General features: G+C 47.9%; 2 protein-coding genes across 8 annotated transcripts; one reads left to right on the forward strand and one right to left on the reverse strand.

Annotated features, from left to right (window-relative positions):
- The first annotated feature begins 753 nt into the window (after positions 1 to 753).
- On the forward strand, positions 754 to 12,896 carry VDAC2 (voltage dependent anion channel 2). 6 transcript variants are annotated; one of them, XM_025435351.3, is made up of 10 exons: positions 754 to 919; positions 1,117 to 1,171; positions 2,343 to 2,411; positions 3,856 to 3,905; positions 7,154 to 7,306; positions 7,395 to 7,447; positions 8,027 to 8,254; positions 9,098 to 9,248; positions 11,024 to 11,081; positions 12,500 to 12,896. In XM_025435351.3, the coding sequence occupies exons 2-10, from the start codon at positions 1,141 to 1,143 to the stop codon at positions 12,589 to 12,591; spliced, it is 885 nt and encodes a 294-aa protein (XP_025291136.1). In that variant the 5' UTR covers positions 754 to 919; positions 1,117 to 1,140; the 3' UTR covers positions 12,592 to 12,896. The 6 variants fall into 6 exon arrangements, with proteins under 6 accessions (XP_025291136.1, XP_048964777.1, XP_048964776.1 ...); XM_049108820.1 differs by having other exon boundaries at positions 772 to 919; positions 3,856 to 3,902; positions 11,024 to 11,085; XM_049108819.1 differs by having other exon boundaries at positions 774 to 919; positions 11,024 to 11,085.
- Positions 12,897 to 15,189: 2,293 nt separating this feature from the next.
- Positions 15,190 to 16,928, reverse strand: COMTD1 (catechol-O-methyltransferase domain containing 1). 2 transcript variants are annotated; one of them, XM_025435352.3, is made up of 7 exons: positions 16,791 to 16,927; positions 16,515 to 16,642; positions 16,215 to 16,320; positions 16,011 to 16,129; positions 15,875 to 15,929; positions 15,608 to 15,741; positions 15,190 to 15,424 (listed from the first exon to the last, which is right to left on the reverse strand). In XM_025435352.3, exons 1-7 carry the CDS (start codon positions 16,882 to 16,884, stop codon positions 15,272 to 15,274), a joined length of 789 nt encoding a protein of 262 aa, XP_025291137.1. In that variant the 5' UTR covers positions 16,885 to 16,927; the 3' UTR covers positions 15,190 to 15,271. The 2 variants fall into 2 exon arrangements, with proteins under 2 accessions (XP_025291137.1, XP_035571227.2); XM_035715334.2 differs by lacking the exon at positions 16,011 to 16,129 and having other exon boundaries at positions 16,791 to 16,928.
- Between the last annotated feature and the right edge of the window lie 710 nt (positions 16,929 to 17,638).

The following is a 17,638-nucleotide window of genomic DNA, read 5'->3' on the forward strand; positions in this document are numbered from 1 at the left end:
GTGCAAAGCAGTCGGATCCCCTAAACCGGGAGGCGGCTGCAGAAGAGGAACCCTAAGGCGTGAAGCAGGGGAAGGGGGCGGGGCACCCCAGGGCAGCCTCAAGTTTGCAGGGAGGCGGGGCAGCTCCGGAGAGCCTCTCCCGCGGAGCCCGGCGCGGCCGGGCAGTTACACCGCGCGGGGAGGTGGACGCGGGGGGCGAGCGAGCGTGGGGCGGGAGGTGGCGCCTTTGTGCCCCGTTTGCCCTCGGGGGCTTGGAGAGAGTCCTGCAGAAGCGCACGCTGCACCTGCCCAGGGCAGACCCAGCTAACGCCCAGCGGACTCCTTCCAGACGCCGCGCGCGGGGAACGTCTCCGCAGAGCCCGGACTCGCGGCGGGCGGGGGGCCCTCCCCGGAGAGTCGTACGTGACCCCCGTGCTGCGCAGCCGCGCCCAGCGGCGCCGGGGCCCGCGCGCGCACGCGCCTGACGCCCCACCCCGCCCGCGAGGAGCGCGCGGGGCCTCCGCCCCACCCCCCGCACGCGCAGTCCCTCCCGCGCCGCCGCCGCCGTTCCCCGCCCCCTCGCCCCTGGGGCTGCCCTCGTCGCTGCCTGACCCGAAGTCGGGCAGTTTCTGCCTTTCCGGCCCCCGCCGACGGCGACCAGCAGCCCACCCCGGGGGCAGACGGCGGCCTCCGGTCCTCGCGGGCATCCTGGAGCAGGTCGGGGTGGGCGGCGGGAGGCGTTGCGGGGGCCGGCGCGGCGGACAGCCGCGGGGGCCTCGGCGGGGTCCTGGCGGGGGGGGGGACAGGGTTGCGGCGGGCGGAACGGTGTCTCCTTCACTTCGCCCTCCAGCCGGGGTAGCTGCAGCCCGACCCTGAGCGAGCCCCGCAGCCCGAGCTGCGAGCGGAGCGGCGGTAGCGGCCCCTCTCCGGAGACCACCAGGTACGCCGCGCCCGCGTCCCTGGGGCCCCTCGGCCCCGGCGGCCCACAGGACGCCTGAGCCCGACTCGGGGTCGGCCCTGGCTCCCCAAGATGGCCGCGCTGCCCGGCGGCTGCTCGCCTCTGTGTCGGGGACCCCCCCGCCCCCCGCCTTCTGGCCCCTTGACCCGCGCTGACCGCACTTCTTGTCCCTCCCGCAGATCACCCCTTCCTGTGGCCTCGCCATGGCGACCTACGGGCAGAGCTGCGCGCGGCGTGAGTAGAGCCGAGGTCGCTACGGGATGGGGCGGGGTTGGCTGGGGGCGTCGAAGCCGGTCGACCGGAAAACCGCGACTCCTTTCCCCGAATCTCTCCCAAGGACGGGAACGTTCGCCCCTTGCAGTAGCTGCTCTACTCTGTGACCCCCTCCCACCCCACCCCTCGCAACTGGCCCTGCGGCGGAGGGGCTGCGCGGCGGGATTCCGGATGGAGGGCCGAGGCCGGGGGACTTGGTCTCGGGCGCGTTCACCTTTAGTGTCTCGGACGTGCCTTTGAGAACCCAGAAGCAGACAGTTCTTCAGTGTGGGAGTCGGCTTTTGGGAGGATTGGGTCGCTTTTCTAGAGGAAGTAGTAACCCCCTTGTGAGAGCGCAAGGTCATTCCATGTGCTCCCGTGGGCGTGGACGTGCGCTGTAGAATGAATGGGCCGGCGTGACCCGGCCAGGCTGCTTGCCCTGAGGCCGCGCAGCATTGGCGGAGGTCTTGAGAGTCCTATTAATATGCCTCAAGTGCCACCTGATATTGAGTTGATGTAGACGCTTGAGCGAAACCTACATGATCGTGTCCCGCCCCCCCCCCCCCCCCCCGGGAGTCCCAACATTGTAAATCACCAACGCGTTCTATAGCTTTCTCTTCCCGCCCCAGAATGTTGGCTTAAGAAGAACTCCTTGAGGATACCAAGAGATTCTTTTAGGGGGGAGAAGGCTTTGTCTTAGGTTTCGGGTTTTATGTCGTCTGGTTACATCAGACCATTCCAGTGAATTCTGCAGATCTGTCCGTGTGTGTAGATGTACTTACGTGCATATGTGTCTGATCCTTTGTACTGGTTGGGTCCTAAGAGGTGAGGCTGCCGGTACTGTTTAAACCTAGGAATAGGAAGTCTGCTGCTTGGGCTTTGGAAGGAATCTCCGGGATTTGTATAGCCACTGGGGGGGGGGGGGGGGGTGGTGGTGGTGGTGGGGGGTTGACCATTTTGGCAGTGTGTCTTTATTGGTGATAATCTCACAGATCATTAAAGTATAGTTTTTCTGGAGCTCCTGGTAGTATCAAAAACGCCTCCCACAAGTTGGACTGCCTGAATTTAAAGGTGGTAGTGGGTCATAATCTAGTTCCTGGACTAGAAAGTGGGAGAACAGGAACGTTAACCCTGGAATGTTTCTTCCCACCAGCAATGTGTGTTCCTCCATCCTATGCTGACCTTGGCAAAGCTGCCAGAGATATTTTCAACAAAGGATTTGGTAAGAACTTTTTTTTTTTTCCAGATCAGAAGTGAAAGTGTGTTTGGACTGCTTAGGGAAATTAATAGTTTTTTTCACGTTGTAAATATATATATATATATATATATTTAAAGATTTTATTTATTTATTCATGAGAGACACAGAGACAGAGACAGAGACACACACAGAGGGAGAAGCAGGCTCCACATAGGGAGCCCCATGTGGGACTCGATCCCAGGACCATGCCCTGGGCAGAAGGCAGGCGCTAAACCTCTGAGCCACCCAGGATCCCCACATTGTAAATATCGTGCTGTATTAGTTTACATTTATGAGATAACATTTTATTTTATTTATTTTCATGAGATAACATTTTAGATGAGGTTTTTGTTAAGACAGTACAGGAATAATCCACATCTCCCTCTACTCCAGTTTCCTCTCCAGGTTTTTCAAACTGTACCTTAAGGATTTTACCTGTAAGAAAAAAACTGTGCTTTTATTTCCTTCAGATATAATTGGTTGACTGCAATTATATTACTGTTTTGCTTTTGTGGTGATTCCCAGTGGGTTATGAGTTTTTCCAAATGAATTTGGGTTTTCTTCTTAAAGATTTTATTCCACATACCACCCCTTCTACTTTAGATTATTTTTCTTGTTATTTAGACTATTAATCCCAAAGGAAGATAACCTTTTTGGGATAATTATTTTAAAACCCTTTATTAAAGGGACACCTGGGTGGCTCAGTCAGTTAAGTGTCTGCACTGGGCTTAGGTCATGATCCCAGGTTCCTGGAATCAAACCCCACAACGGGCTCCCTGCTTGGGGAGGAGCCTGCTTCTCCCTCTCTGCCATCCCCCTCCTGCCTGTGCTCTCTTGCTGTTGCTTTTAAATATAAGGGAAGGGAGAAGAAATGTGTGGGAAATATCAGAAAGGGAGACAGAACATAAAGACTCCTAACTCTGGGAAACGAACTAGGGGTGGTGGAAGGGGAGGAGGGCGGGTGGGTGGGGGTGAATGGGTGACGGGCACTGAGGGGGGCACTTGATGGGATGAACACTGGGTGTTATTCTGTATGTTGGTAAATTGAACACCAATAAAAAATAAATTTATTATAAAAATTTTTTAAAGCTGCAAAAAATACATAAAATCTTAAAAAAAATTAAATGTCTGTGATAAAATAAACTATTGAATATTCTGAGATTTAAGGTGAGTTGATTTTCTGATCTGGCAAATTTTTTGTGCCACATACTCCAAAATAGGCAGAGCTGTGTAGAGTTGTTCGGTACTGTGTATGTTAGTTTACATAGAATAATTAAAATTTTTTTGTATTTAAATATGTTGTATCAACCCACATTTTTATGCCCCTCTGAATATATGAAGTCTGTTTTTTTTTAATGTGTAGTCAGCTATTGGTATGCATCTTTTATACGAAAGAATAATTTTGTTACCTTTTGCTCTCTACTTGAAGGTTTTGGGCTGGTGAAACTGGATGTGAAAACAAAGTCATGCAGTGGTGTGGTGAGTGTTAGCTATCTAATAAATCCTGATGAGTCTTTATATAATTTTTAACCCATAAAATAGTCACCACTGAAAGATGTCTGCCCATTTTACCTTGAAGAAGAGGCAGAAGTTAATTTTGTCTTAAGAGATTTGCATGAAATTTGATTTACTAGGACTTTTCATTATGATTTTGATTTTTAGGTGTTTTTTTTTTTTTTTTCCATATTACCGTAAATGCGCAAGGAACAAGACTGGTTATTTGGGACTGTTTACTTAGTAAGATTACAGGCTTGGAGTCCGGGATCCTGTTATATTTTTTTGTAATCCTTTTTTGTTTTGTTTTGTTTTTTTTAGTGAATCCTTACTTTTTATGCCTGTTAAAAGCATAATGAATCTGGGCATAAAAATAACTCTTTAATTTGAGTGTACTAATTATCATAAAGGGCATAATCTAGCAGCCTTCTCTGAAAGTTCTGTGTGAATTTTGTGAATTTAAGAGTCCTGATTTGAATATTTTTAAAGATGTTAATATTTTAGTTTTTGAATGTCTTGATTCTGCCTTAACTCTCGAAGAAGGTAAGATAAATTTAATTTTGTGGCATTTTTTTTTCCTTCCTCAAAAATTTTTTGTATTGATTCTGTTTTGGGTATGAGAATAGTGTGTGAATATTGAATATTGCAGGTTATTTTGATTAATTCATGCTGTAATTGTTAGCTCCCTCAATGCATGTAACTGATATTTATTAAAATTATTAATGTTTCTTAATACCCGAAGTTGGATTTCTGGGGTTTTATATTGATCGTATCTGTCATTTGGCTTCTTTGGTCTGGAAGGAAGCCTGTATTCACCGTGGTTGAGTGACTTAATTGCTCAAGGTACAGAGCAATGACTGTTTTTTGTGTTACCACTCTTAACCTCTTGAGGTCTCTTATAAACACTTGGTGTGCACTAGTTGAGACACAAAGGCCTTCCCAAAAAAAGGGAACACTCAGGTCTTAAGTTTAGAAAGCTTATTACTTGCTGGTTGGGGAGACAAAATTTTAAACTAGGGAACACAGAAAAGTATATCTGGTATGAAATTGGTTAATCAAAATCTTTGTTGGAGAGAAAAGGCTTTTTGTGGACAGGGTTAAGAAGGGTTTATGGAATTAAGTTTGAGATCATGGGGCACCTGGGTGGCTCCGTGGTTGAACATCTGCCTTTGGCTCAGGTCATGATCCCAGGGACCCTGAGATGAAGTCCCGCGCCAGACTCCCCACAGGGAGCCTGCTTCCCTCTCTGCCTCTCTCTCTGTCTCTCATGAATAAATAAATAAAAATCTTTAAAAAGTAAGAAGATTAAAAAAAAAAGTTTGAGATCATGGAGGATATATATGAGCTGGATTCCATATGTTTCTATTTAATGTATATCAACATGGTACAGATCTTGTAGGATGTATCTGGCCCACAGTCCCATTAAGAGCCAGTTCTGTTTTCTCACCTAAACTGCAAAGATGTCCAGTTCATTCCAGAATGTAGAAGCCTAAGTATTTGGTGATGGAGTGAAGGATGTGATATTGGCCAGTGGTGTCATTGGCCCAAGTCTGGTCCCACTGTGTGATCTTGATTTTGTGTCTTGAGGATTCCTTGGGTGTATATAGACTGGCTCATAATCTATACGCTGACGGATGGCAGGGAGTGATGTTTCAAGAGTCATTAATCATTGTCACTCAGGATTAAAAGGAGCTACTTCTATACAGTCCCCATTCCACATATCTGCTAGAAGAACATGCTCCATATATATATTAATAATGCTTTTCTTTTGTATAGAGCACAGGAAAACGTACAAAGTTTTTACAGTGCCAGACCAGTTTAATCTTCCAGGGGTAGATTTTGTTATTACAATTGAGGAAACAGACCCAGAAAAGTTAAGCATCTTTCCTCAGTGTTATTCATTTAGTAAATGGCTGCCAGAACTGGATGCCAGGACTCCTCTAATTTTATATCTAGCGGTTTTTTTTCTAACATAATCCAGTGTTTTTTAATATGGGCATTGAATGCCAAGCTTTGACTTGAAATTCCTATCAAAGTGTTTTATTTCAGGAGATTGAATCTGTCTCACTGCAGAGCCATAGTTATACGAATGTTCTGTTTTCTTTTTTTTTTTTTTTTTCGAATGTTCTGTTTTCTAAGTGAAGGATTATTGGCCTTTTCTCATATTGATGTGGTTTTTGATATTCTCTCCCTGTTGGCAGGCATCACAATTTCAGGTTGAGTTCTCTTCTTCATTAGTTTGGATCACCTGTCTTTAGATTTGGCTTTTCATAGGCCAAAGTATGTAAGACAAACTGTGAATCAGAATGCTCAGAGGGTATTTTATTATTTTATCTTGGAAGTTTGCCTGTCTACTGAGCTCTGAAAGATTATTAGATTTCTGGGTGTCTGTAGCAGATTTTAAATTTCAATAAGCCCTCCATAGTGTGCCTTCCTTTTCACATGGTGTGCAATTAGGGATTTGCAAGTTACTTGTATTTGCTACAAACATAAGATTATATAATGCACTTCAAATTGATATCTGTGTTAGATTTTTTCTACTGATGTTATCTGTTGTACTTAATATAGTTTATATTTTATGCATAATAAAAACCAGTTGTAGATTAAATCTCCTATTATTCCCTTTCCCTCCTTTCTTTTTAAATAAAATCTGGTGAGGACTCTTTAAGAAAAACAGAATATTGGGGTTACCGAAGATTTTAAATATTATGGCATAAATTCCAATGGTGGGGTGCTTTCCCTTTTAAGAAATTTCAGGAAACATTTCCTAATAGTGTTGTCAGTTATTATGAATGCTTATTTTGGTATGGGGTCTGTGATTAACCATACTGATGACCTTTATAGTGTTTCATTTACTATTAGGCAGATTGGATACAGTGCCCATTCATCCTTCCCACCTTCCACCTCCCACCACCAATTTTTGAATTCCAAATAAAATTACCTTAGCAGAAGTTTCCTTAAAAGCTGTAAGGTTTTTTCACCTGAGAATTAGATACAGTTTAACTTGTCATTCATTGGTTGAAAATGTAAGTAAGTGTACAGTAAGGCAGCAGTTAGTAACTGACAGGTTAATTTGTTGTTCTTGTATATACAGTAGCAGAGTTAGAGGTATTTGGGAAACTAGAAAAAAGGATTAGTGAAATTACTGTGAATCAGTGTTTTTTTTGTTTAAGTTGGCAGTGATTCTTCTCGGCTTACAAGAAAGTTCATGAAATCATTTATTGTCTTATTAGGAATTCTCAACGTCTGGTTCATCTAATACAGACACTGGTAAAGTTACTGGAACCTTGGAGACCAAATATAAATGGTGTGAGTATGGTCTGACTTTCACAGAAAAGTGGAACACCGATAACACTCTGGGAACAGAAATCGCAATTGAAGACCAGGTAACGTTTTGAACATGGGTTTTGTATTATTTTATTTTTTATTTCAAAAAGGAGATATAGCTGAAAGATTATTTTTCTTTCAAAATAGATCTGTCAAGGTTTGAAACTGACATTTGATACCACCTTTTCACCAAACACGGGGTAAGCATGGACAGATGTTTTTATTTGCTTTAAATTTCATTTTTAAGTAATCTCTACACCCAATATGGGGCTCAAACTCCCGTCCCTGATATCAAGAGTCGCATGCTCTACCAACTGAGCCAGCCAGGTGCTCCTTTATCTGCTTTAAATTTAAAAGCATTTCTCTCCTCTTTAGGGAAAAGATGCATGCACATTTAATGTTTGATAGGTTTCTTAACTGTCCTGTGTGGTGGTGAATTTCTGTTTCTGCCTTTGGAGTATGATGACTACTATGATTGCTATTGTTGGCTTCCCTTCAAATATTTGCCTCTTTTCATTGTCTCACTAATTTGGATAATTAACATGTTTCTAATAGTCTTACAGAAGCAATCTTTTCATGGTGATAGAAGCCCAGTAACTCCAAGTGCCCTTGTTTTTCAGCTCATTGAGCTATATTTCCTTTACCTCTTACTATTATCCTGCTACTACTTTTATTCCCCAGTTAACACTGCAGTTCATAAATGTGCCCTTTGTGCAGAAGTTATGTATGTAAGTCTTTCTCACCGGCATCAATTTTAAGTTAGTTTGTTCTTTTTCCAGAAAGAAAAGTGGTAAAATCAAGTCTTCTTACAAGAGGGAGTGTATAAACCTTGGTTGTGATGTTGACTTTGATTTTGCTGGACCTGCAATCCATGGTTCAGCCGTCTTTGGTTATGAGGGCTGGCTTGCTGGCTACCAGATGACTTTTGATAGTGCCAAATCAAAGCTGACAAGAAATAACTTTGCAGTGGGCTACAGGACTGGGGACTTCCAACTACACACTAATGTGTGAGTATTTCTTCTGTGGGATATTGTGATGCAGCACTTGGGGATGTTTCTGATATCACCTGTTATCTCTTACGAATCTAGGTACAATCTAAAGGATTTCTCTTAACACAAAACATCACCATCCTTGGGCATTTCTGGGCACACCTAAAAGTGTACAGTAAAAAATGTTAGTCTGACTTTTGGTGCTGAGAGAGTAAATGTTTATTTTATATGAGGCTTGATGTGCTCCGGATTTTTAGAAAACATTATGATGTTGCCGAATTACCAGTGTGTTCATTTTACTTAATTGTGATATGTAAAGTGCCGAGTTGGTGGAATTGCCTAAAATGTATGGTGTTTTTACCTAACCCAGATTAAATGTATATATGAAAAGGACTTAAGAATTTTTTTCCTTTGTAAAATAAAGGATTGGTAAATAACAGTATAAAGAAGAAAACCAAAATTTCTCATAATCCCACCACCTAGATATATATATAGTCTTTTGTTGTTAATGTTTGGGAGTTTCATCTTTGTATATGTATGTATGTGTAAATACATATCAGAAAGACTGGTTTACAATCTTTTCCTTCCTATCTTAATACATTTTAATAATTTTACTACAGTATTATGTATTCTGCAACATGAATGTAGTGGCTATGTGGTAATTCTGCTGGATGGATCACGATTTACGTGACCTCTTGTTTTTGGGCATAGGTTGGGGATTAAGACTTTCTGGTTTTCAGTGGAGTCCTACAGACCGGTGTGAGCAGTGCCTTTTATTTAACTATAATGTTATTATATCAATCTAGTGCCATAGATGTTACCTTGTCTATTCTAGATTCACTAATTTAAAGTATCTTACAGCAATGACGGGACAGAATTTGGAGGATCAATTTATCAGAAAGTATGTGAAGATCTTGACACTTCAGTAAACCTTGCTTGGACATCAGGTACCAACTGCACTCGCTTTGGCATTGCAGCCAAATATCAGTTGGATCCCACTGCTTCCATTTCTGTGAGTACTACTGTGGGCTTAGATTGGGGTCTTTGGTTGTGGGAATTCATCTTTGGGTATATTGAATTGTGTTGAAAATTTGTTTTTTTTTTTTTTTTTTTTTTTTTTTTTTTTGTGTTGAAAATTTGAATTGTGGTTCATACGACCTCTAGTTTACTCATAGACTGGGATTAGAATTTGTAATGATGCATGCATTTTATGTAGAAGTTTGATACCAGGTCGTAGGAGCTTGCTTAACCTCAGAAACTGCTCAATTAGTGTACATAATAACCCTGAGCTCCAAGCCTATCTAAGCCCAGGGAAGCCACTGTTTTGGGCCCCAGGTCAGGAGTAATAGTATTTTAGTTGTTACTTTGTCTTTCTACATGGAATAATAGTACATTGTTACTTTGCCTTTGCCTTTAGGGTTTACAAAATATCTTTTAGATTTGGTCTTCGCAGTCCATGGTACAAATGTCATTTTGCAGGTAGAGATACCGAAGCTTGGAAGAAAAAGGACTTATTTAGATCATTGCTAGGGAAAGAGAGTAGAAAGAAGGGGTAGAGCCAGGATTGGACTTGTTGCATGTCTTTTTGATTTCCCTCCTGTCTAGGGTGACCAGCTAGCGCATCCTGCTTTGCCTGGGACTATTCCAGCCTTAGCATTAAAAGTCCTGCACCTAAAGGACCACCTCCTGCCTATCTTGGGTTCATTGGGGTGGATGGCCACCCAAGTCCTGTATTTAGGCTTTTTGCTATTTCTTTCTTTAGTCATAGTGAGTTTGGGGCGGGGGTAGGAGGGAGTGCAGTGTACTGAGAGTATAGAGGTGCTGGCTCTAGTTTCAGGCAGGTCAGCAGCTGTTCCTCTGTGTCAGTTGCTTACAGGTCAAGCACTGCCTGTACTGTATGTACTGGGAATGAAAGAAAGCTAAACCTTCCTTGAGTTATTTCTGTTACATAAAGTGATCTTCACTCCTGAGAATCATGTTTTGATAATTTGGGCGGTGAAGCTTTAGCTCCATTTTTATTTTATGTTAGCAGTTGTAATCAGAGCATGAGAAACACCCAGAATGCTTTTCCCATTGGCAAGGCAATGATTCATTTATTTTTCCCTTCTCTTAATTGCACTGTAACAGTGAAAGCCTTAGGATTCATACAGTATACCGTTCTCTGCTAGCTACATTGCCTTTCTCTTCAAATATATGTCTAAGGCAGCATTGCACATTTAATGCCAGGCAATGTAGTATTCTCATGGTCTAAAAAGGGAAGGCAACTTTGGATCTGTGTGTCATTGAGTGACTTCTGGGGATTAGTTTGGAAAAAACATACCTAGCATTTCCCACCTAAGTGGTGCTGCTGTGCCCCAATCAAGCATCAATACTTGGTGAAGTATTTCTTAGTGTCCCACCACAATTTCATGGTTTACTTCTGTTCTAAAATGGGAGAAACTTGTATCCAATTGTCCGAGGCTCTTAATTTGTTGGGCACAAAGTGGTCACTAGTGAGTGAAGACATCAAATAATTTCCAAATTGTGTTTCCATCCCAGAGGCTGTTTGTCACCTTTTTACTTCTATACTACTGTATTGTGTTCTGCTGACAGTTTGACTTGGAGAAGTTTAATGGATAGGAATTAAGTGGCACCTGGCTTTTGTTTAGCTTAATGGTAGTGTTAAATTTTATTTCACATGAATAAAAACGGAACACTGCATAATTCCATGATGATAGGGAAACCTGCAGGAGCTTTCTCTCTCCAGTCAAAAGATTTTTTTTACAGCTAATTTTGATTTTATTTTAGGCAAAAGTCAACAACTCTAGTTTAATTGGAGTGGGCTACACTCAGACTCTGAGGCCTGGTAAGTATTCTTGATAAATGGGATTGGGGTTTTAAAAAATATTTTTCACTTCTCAGCTTCTTACTTTGTAAACTCGTCAAAGAACACGCTTACCTTTTGCCACAATTTTTTTTTTAATTCCTTTTTTTCTTTTCTTTTACTGGGCTGTTTGAAAGGTGTGGCTATCCTGATACTTCCCTAAATGCTTCAGCATGCGTCTACTCAATTAAAAATGTTCTGATCTCCTGCATATCCATAATACCTAAGTTAATAGTGACTCCATATTATTTACTATTCATTCTGTAGTCTCTTTCCTCACTTGTACCTGAAATTCCTTGTAGTAATCTTTATTTCTGTAATCAAGGTTCACACATTGCTTTCATTGTTTGGTTTCTATAGTCTTATTTACTTTAAAGTAGTATTTTGAACCTAGCTGTATTTTTTAGAGTAGTACTTATCAGACTTCAGCATGCATGAATTACCTGGGGACTCTTGATAAAATGCACATTGATCCCATAGATCTGGGTGAAGAGTTCTAACAAGCTCTTAGGTGATGCCAACATCATAGGTTCTTGTTTTTTTTTTTAAGATTTTATTTATTCATTCATGAGAGTCACAGAGAGAAGAGGCAGAGAGAGGGAGAAGCAGCAGGCTCCATTGCAGGGAGCCTGATGTGTGGGACTCCATCCCCAGTCTCCAGGATCACACCTTGGGCTGAAGGCGGTGTTAAACTGCTAAGCCACCCGGGCTGCCCCTAAATAGGAAGTTCTAAAGCCCTTGCAACTTTTCTCCTCTTCAAATAGGGATTTTCCCCCAGACTTATATTTTGACCTTTTGAAACTTAAACAAAAGATTGGTATGAACATTCGCTAATTAACATCTACCACATTTGTTTTCCCTCTTCGTTTCTGCGTATATAATCCCTTTTTTCTGCATTCCTTTAATTATTTAAATACATGTTTCTGCAGACATACAGACACCTTAGCCCTAACATGCATATCCTGAGAGGAAGACATTTTTTTAGTGGTATTGGAAGACAGTACCACTGTTGCAAGTTAAGGAGATTACCATTAGTTGAGCAATACATTATATGCAATCTATATCCTACTTGTCTCTTTATTGTAGATCCTGGTCCAATTATGATCATCCATTAGGGTCTGATAGTCTGGATAGTGTATTGAATGTTACTGTATTTTCTAGAGTACTTTGAGCTTTATTAATAACATTTTTAATGCTCTGTTACTTGATCCCTTAACCTAGGATGAGGCCACCTGAATTCTCTCTGGTATCTCTGGTACTCCCAAGTGCCCTCTGGTGGCTGGCACTAGTAGGTCATCTAATGGGTTGAGAAGGGACAGGCAGGCTCTGAGGTGATTATTGAAGACCACAGACTCTTGAAGTGTTTCAAGCAAATCATGGTTGCCTGCTTTTGTTTACAGGTGTCAAGCTTACACTGTCTGCCCTGGTAGATGGGAAGAGCATTAATGCTGGAGGCCACAAACTTGGGCTTGCCCTGGAGTTGGAGGCTTAATCCAGCTGAAAGAAACCTCTGGGAACGGTTATCAGAAGATTTGGCCTTAATATATTTCCAGTGTGACCAGCAGGCTTCCCCTCCTCCCTCCCCCAAGAAGGTGATCAAAACAAAGGATGATCTGAACAAGAGCTGTATTTTAAATATTTAGACAGTTACTTGTTAGCTGGTTTCTAGTTAAATTGGTTATCTATCTAGTTACCAATACTGCAGTCGTGCAGTCACCTATACATTATTTAAATGTATTTAACTGTTAAATGCGCTACCCACCAATAATGAAATAGACCTTTATGAAAACTGTGCAATTGTGTGCATGTTTGTTTTTATGTTCCTATTAACATTGAAGATTGCCATTGAACCAGAAGGATCAGTGGAAGTTTTAAGATGAGGTTAAAAAATTTCTGTTAAATTCGGCCATCACTAGAATTACTTTTGGTATCCCCAGACATTACAGATTATGAATAAAAACAAGTATACATAATTAATGACTCCAAGTATTTGCAGAGTTTAAACATTTGCCAGGGTCAAATCTCCCTTGTATCTAGCTAATACATTATTTTTCTGGTGAGCATTTTGCTTTTTACCTAAATCTGTGCCATAAAGACCTCTGTCCCTAAAGTAACTCCATGAGCTTTTTGGACTACAGTAAAAATAAGAGGATATATGCCTTTATATCTTCAGTTTGTAAGTTTGTCCAGAATTTCCATTGGACCATTGTTGACCCCCCCAGGAGGGGTTGGAGAGGAAGTGATGAAGAAAGGAATATGAAGGGATGGTGCTGAAGGATGTATACACACACCATATCCCTGTGAGCTATTGCTGAAGGAAGCGAACTAGGCCATAGGTGGGATGGGACCAGGTGTAGGCAAGTGGAGTGAGGTGTCAGTGAGAGATCATTAGGCAGACACTGAAAGGGTTGGGTCTAAGTGTGTGACCAGAAGCAGTGCCTTCAGGCTTTGTGGCGACTGGCCTTCATCCGCACTTGGGCTGAATGATAGATGATTCTAGTTTGAAAAGTAGGAGAGCAAATGTTTTTGATGGGAGAAGATAGTTTGAAAAACATGATCAGAGGTTAGGAAAGGGAGAGATTTTGTTCAACACATTTATACTCTTAGGCCTGAGGTATCATTCGAAGCCTGAGAGAAACAGGAAAGTGTAGTACTTTGATACTTTGAGACTCACTACCCCCCAAAAATGATACATACTGAAAATTTCCAGGTCAGAAAGAATCTGATGAGAGGTTAGAAACCCAAGCAAGCTTTCCACACTGGAGATCTATTGCTAGGTCAAACAGGTGTGAAAGCATATCTGCTTCTGGCATACACGAGAGGTGTGAAATAGACTTGGCGGACAACTCTGAAACTGCTTGGTGGGGAGGAACTGGTCAGAGGCCTGGTGACTCCTGAAGCCCACTGGATGACCTGCTGCCCCAGAGCCAACAGGTGGCCTTCCCTCAACTGTGGCTGGAGTTTCCCTGGTCCAGTACTCGGGACTGGGATGGGACATGAGTTACCAGTTTGTCAAAGGCATATTTACAGTAAACTGGACGGATTTACCCAGGTGCATCCTAATCTGTTTGTGCAGGAGAGAGGGTTGGTTCACACACCAGGTCCCCGAGGGTTGCATGAAATGCAAGGTACCTCCCAGGAGGTGTAGGACCATGGAAGTTGCCAACTGTGGGCCCCCGTGGCTCCTGTTTCCTTGTTTCTAATAGTCTCCTATAGAACCAAACCTGTCCTATTGTATTCTGGGCTGATGCCGTTTCTGCCTGAGGCAGTTAGCGGAAAGAACACGGAATATTTGCATTTGGTCTTTAGATCTTCCTGTGGGATTGGGATTAGGGAGGTCTAAGAGATGTGAAGCACCTGGCTCCTCCTCCTCTGCTCCTATGTGTTGGTGTGGGAGAGCCTACCTTTATATTCACCTTTCTCTGGGGGAACTTCTTAAGAACTACATACTGATGGCCTCCTTCCCAAAGGGCTGTCTGCTTCACACTTTTCTGGCCAGTGATCCCTCCCAGTCCCTCACCTTCCTCCAGGACTTCAGGGGGAGGATGGAATAATAGGCTCCAACCTTGAGCTCCTCAGGTCTAAGTCAAGTGGCCTGGTTCTCAGAGGTGATGTGTACTGAGCAGAGAGCGCCTCCAGTGCAGAGGTGAGGTCGAGCTGACAGTTCTGTGAAACACGGGCAAACAGAACTGGCATGACCTGTGCCTACGCTGTGGCAAGCCTGGTTTGCCGCAAGGCCTGTTTCCTGTTTTCAGACCTCAGATACGGTCCCCCAGCCAGTCCCAGCTGTACCAAACAGGAGCTTCCTTGCCCCTCCTGGGAAGCAAAGCAGGAAGGAGACCAAGGGGGGTGGCGGGCTCCACCCAGCTCCCACCGAGTGGAGGCCAACCTGAGGAGCTGGGGCCCTGTATGTGGCCGCTCAGCTGGAGGCTCCTACTCAGGCCATAGACCTGGTGCCAGGTGGCCCTCAGGACTGTGCCAGGGAGGGGATGACGTCTGTGACTTCAGGCCCCCTTCTGCTGGAGAGGCTGTCAGTGCTGGGCCTTCCCTCCCTACCGCACTCTAGCGCCACATAAGGAGGCTCAGAAGCTCGTGTCCCAGGCCCCCACTTTATTGTCAAATTTAAAACTCAGTTGAGGTCTGGGGTTCCCGGGTCCCCTTGAGGCCACTCTCTAGATCTTGAAGGCTAAGGTGAGGCCGTCGCCCAGAGGCAGGAGGCTGATGTGAACCCTGGCGTCCCGCAGGATGCGCTCGTTCAGGTTTTGCACACACCGGGCTTGGACGTCCCGCGGTTGAGGCTGTAACACCTCCCCGCGCCACAGGACCTGCAGAGGGGCGGGGGCGTCAAGGCCGAGGGAGCAGGTGGCTAAGCGAGAGGCGGGGCTAGAGCTGAGACCGCGGGCCCCCGCGGGGAAGCCGAGGGGGGGGGTGCGGGGGAGCGGCCTCGGCGCGTGCCCTGGGCGGGGCTCCGCAGCCGGGGGCGGGGGCGGGGGCGGGGCCGCCCTTACGCTGAGCACGGCCAGGACGCCTCCGGAGCGCAGCAGCTGCAGGCAGCGCTCGTAGTAGGCGGCGCAGTTCTCCTTGTCGGCGTCCACCACGGCCACGTCGAAGGTGCCGGCCTCGCCCGCGGCCAGGAGCTCGTCTGGCGGGGGGCGGGGGCGCAGGTGCGGCTGAGTCCGCCGCCCGGGCCCGCAGGCAGGCCCGCCGCTGCCCCACGCCCGCCCGGCGGCCCCACGGAGCAGAGGTGCCCAGGCCCCGGGCGCCGCGATGCTCACCCAGGGTCTCCAGGGCAGGCTTCAGCCGCAGCTCGATCTTGTGCTCCTCCTCGGCCTGCGGAAGGGGCGGGGTCAGCCCGGCGGCCCTTCCCCGGGGGCGGGAGTGGCCGGGCGCCGCGGGCCGAGGGCGCCTCACCTGCCTCCACAGCGGCCGCCCCAGCTCCGGGGGCCCCGGGTTCACCTCGCAGGTCACCACGCGCCCGGCCGGGGGCAGCGCCAAGGCCAGCGCAAGGGCGGAGTAGCCTGTGAACGTGCCTGGCGGGGCCGCGGAGGGCTCAGGCCCGGGGCGGGGACCCCCCGGCCACCTGCCCCCGCCCGGGTGTCCGGCCGTGCGCCCTACCCAGGTCCAGCGCCTTCTTGGCCTTGATGAGCCGCGCCAGGTTGGCCAGCAGCTGCGCCTGCTCACAGGTCATCATGGAGTCTCCCTGCGGCTGCTCCAGGGTCAGCTGTGTCGCGGTGGTCGGGGACAGGGTCGCGCCGGCGCCGCCCGCCACCCGGCTCCTCCCCGGGCTCGCCACCCCTCCAGGTGCGCGCCGGGGGCGGGGCCTCGGGGCGGGACCTCGGGGACGCCCAGCCCGCCCGGCCCCGCGGCCCCGCCAAGGTCACCCGACCGCGTGCGACCCGCCCCAGCCCCGCTGACCAGCCGCAGGCTCCGCAGCGCCGGGTGCTCCCGCATGGAGCGGCTCAGCAGGTACCGCCACAGGGGGCTGTCTTCGGGGGGCAGCAGGCGCCGCTCCCGCCGGGATCGCCAGGGCGGGCCCCGCCTCCCTGCCGCGGGGGGGGGCTGGGTCAGCGCCTGGGTCCCGAGCTCCAGCCTGGAGCCGCGGGGGGGGGGGGGGGCTCGGCTCCCGCACCTGCCCGGCCTGGGGGGGTGCTGCGGGGGCCCCGCGGGGGGCACGGGCCCCGCCCTACTCACCCAGGAGGAGGCCGGCGGCGAAGGCGGCGCCCAGCGCGGCCGAGCCCAGGGCCAGCGCGGCCGGCACGGAGAGCCGGGGCGCGGGCGGGCTCATGGTGCGGCCGCGAGGCAGCGACGCGCGGGCCACCGGGCGGGGGCTCCCGGGCGCGCTCCGGGACCCGCCTGCCCTCCAGGCCCCGCCCCGTCCGGGCGCTGCCGCCGAGCTGCGGTCTCGGGCGCCCCCTGGCGACCGCACAGCCTCCCCGCAGGCCGCGCTCGCGCAGCCCGGGCGCCATCCGGTGGCCGCGCTCGGGACCCGCCGGGGAGCGGCGCCAGCCCGGGCCTGGTGTCGGGCCTTGCCCCGCCCGGCCCGCGGTCGGCCTTCCCGGGCCAGCCCGTGATGGAGGTGACGGGGGCTCGGAGAAGTAGGGGAGGCTTCTTGGGGGACGGGAGCAAAGGCCGTCCGGTTGAAGGAGTGAAGGACCCGGTTTGGGGACAAAACCCGAGGTGGGGCTTGGGAGGTCTTGGGGGTGGGGCTCGGGACGAGGGCCCTAGAACCCTGCCCTGGGAGCTGCTGGGGCCATCATTCTCAGCCTCAGTTTCCTTTGTGTAAAGTGGGAACCGCAGTCTCACCGTAAGTGGCGCCAGACCCCACCGCTGGGCACACAGTAGGTGCTCAGTAAATGGCAGCTGTTGGAGTAGAGACATTTGGGGGAGGAAAGTGGTGGAAGGGGAGGTGAGGTCCGCTGGCGGGGCTGTTGTGCGGGGGAGCGCGGACGGAGCGCCCTCTGTACCGGCCTGGGGTCCCGGGGTCCCTGGGAAGCTGCATCCGGAGGCCACGGCCCAGGCCGGTTGGTGGAGGTTCGGGG

The sequence above is a fragment of the Canis lupus genome, chromosome 4, assembly GCF_003254725.2.
Source record: "Canis lupus dingo isolate Sandy chromosome 4, ASM325472v2, whole genome shotgun sequence".
NCBI classification, from domain to species: Eukaryota; Metazoa; Chordata; class Mammalia; order Carnivora; family Canidae; genus Canis; species Canis lupus.

Bases quoted from the DNA above. Each gene is read 5' to 3' on its own strand.
- COMTD1 (XM_025435352.3), bottom strand. From the start codon at position 16,884: ATGAGCCCGCCCGCGCCCCGGCTCTCCGTGCCGGCCGCGCTGGCCCTG. The intron at 16,321-16,514 runs GTCAGCGGGGCT...ACCGCGACACAG, and splicing joins CGCTGCGGAGCCTGCGGCTG to CTGACCCTGGAGCAGCCGCA. The intron at 15,930-16,010 runs GTGAGGCGCCCT...CCCCTTCCGCAG, and splicing joins GGCGGCCGCTGTGGAGGCAG to GCCGAGGAGGAGCACAAGAT.
- VDAC2 (XM_025435350.3), top strand. From the start codon at position 1,978: ATGTGTCTGATCCTTTGTACTGGTTGGGTCCTAAGAG. The intron at 7,448-8,026 runs GTAAGCATGGAC...TTCTTTTTCCAG, and splicing joins ACCTTTTCACCAAACACGGG to AAAGAAAAGTGGTAAAATCA. The intron at 8,255-9,097 runs GTGAGTATTTCT...AGTATCTTACAG, and splicing joins TTCCAACTACACACTAATGT to CAATGACGGGACAGAATTTG.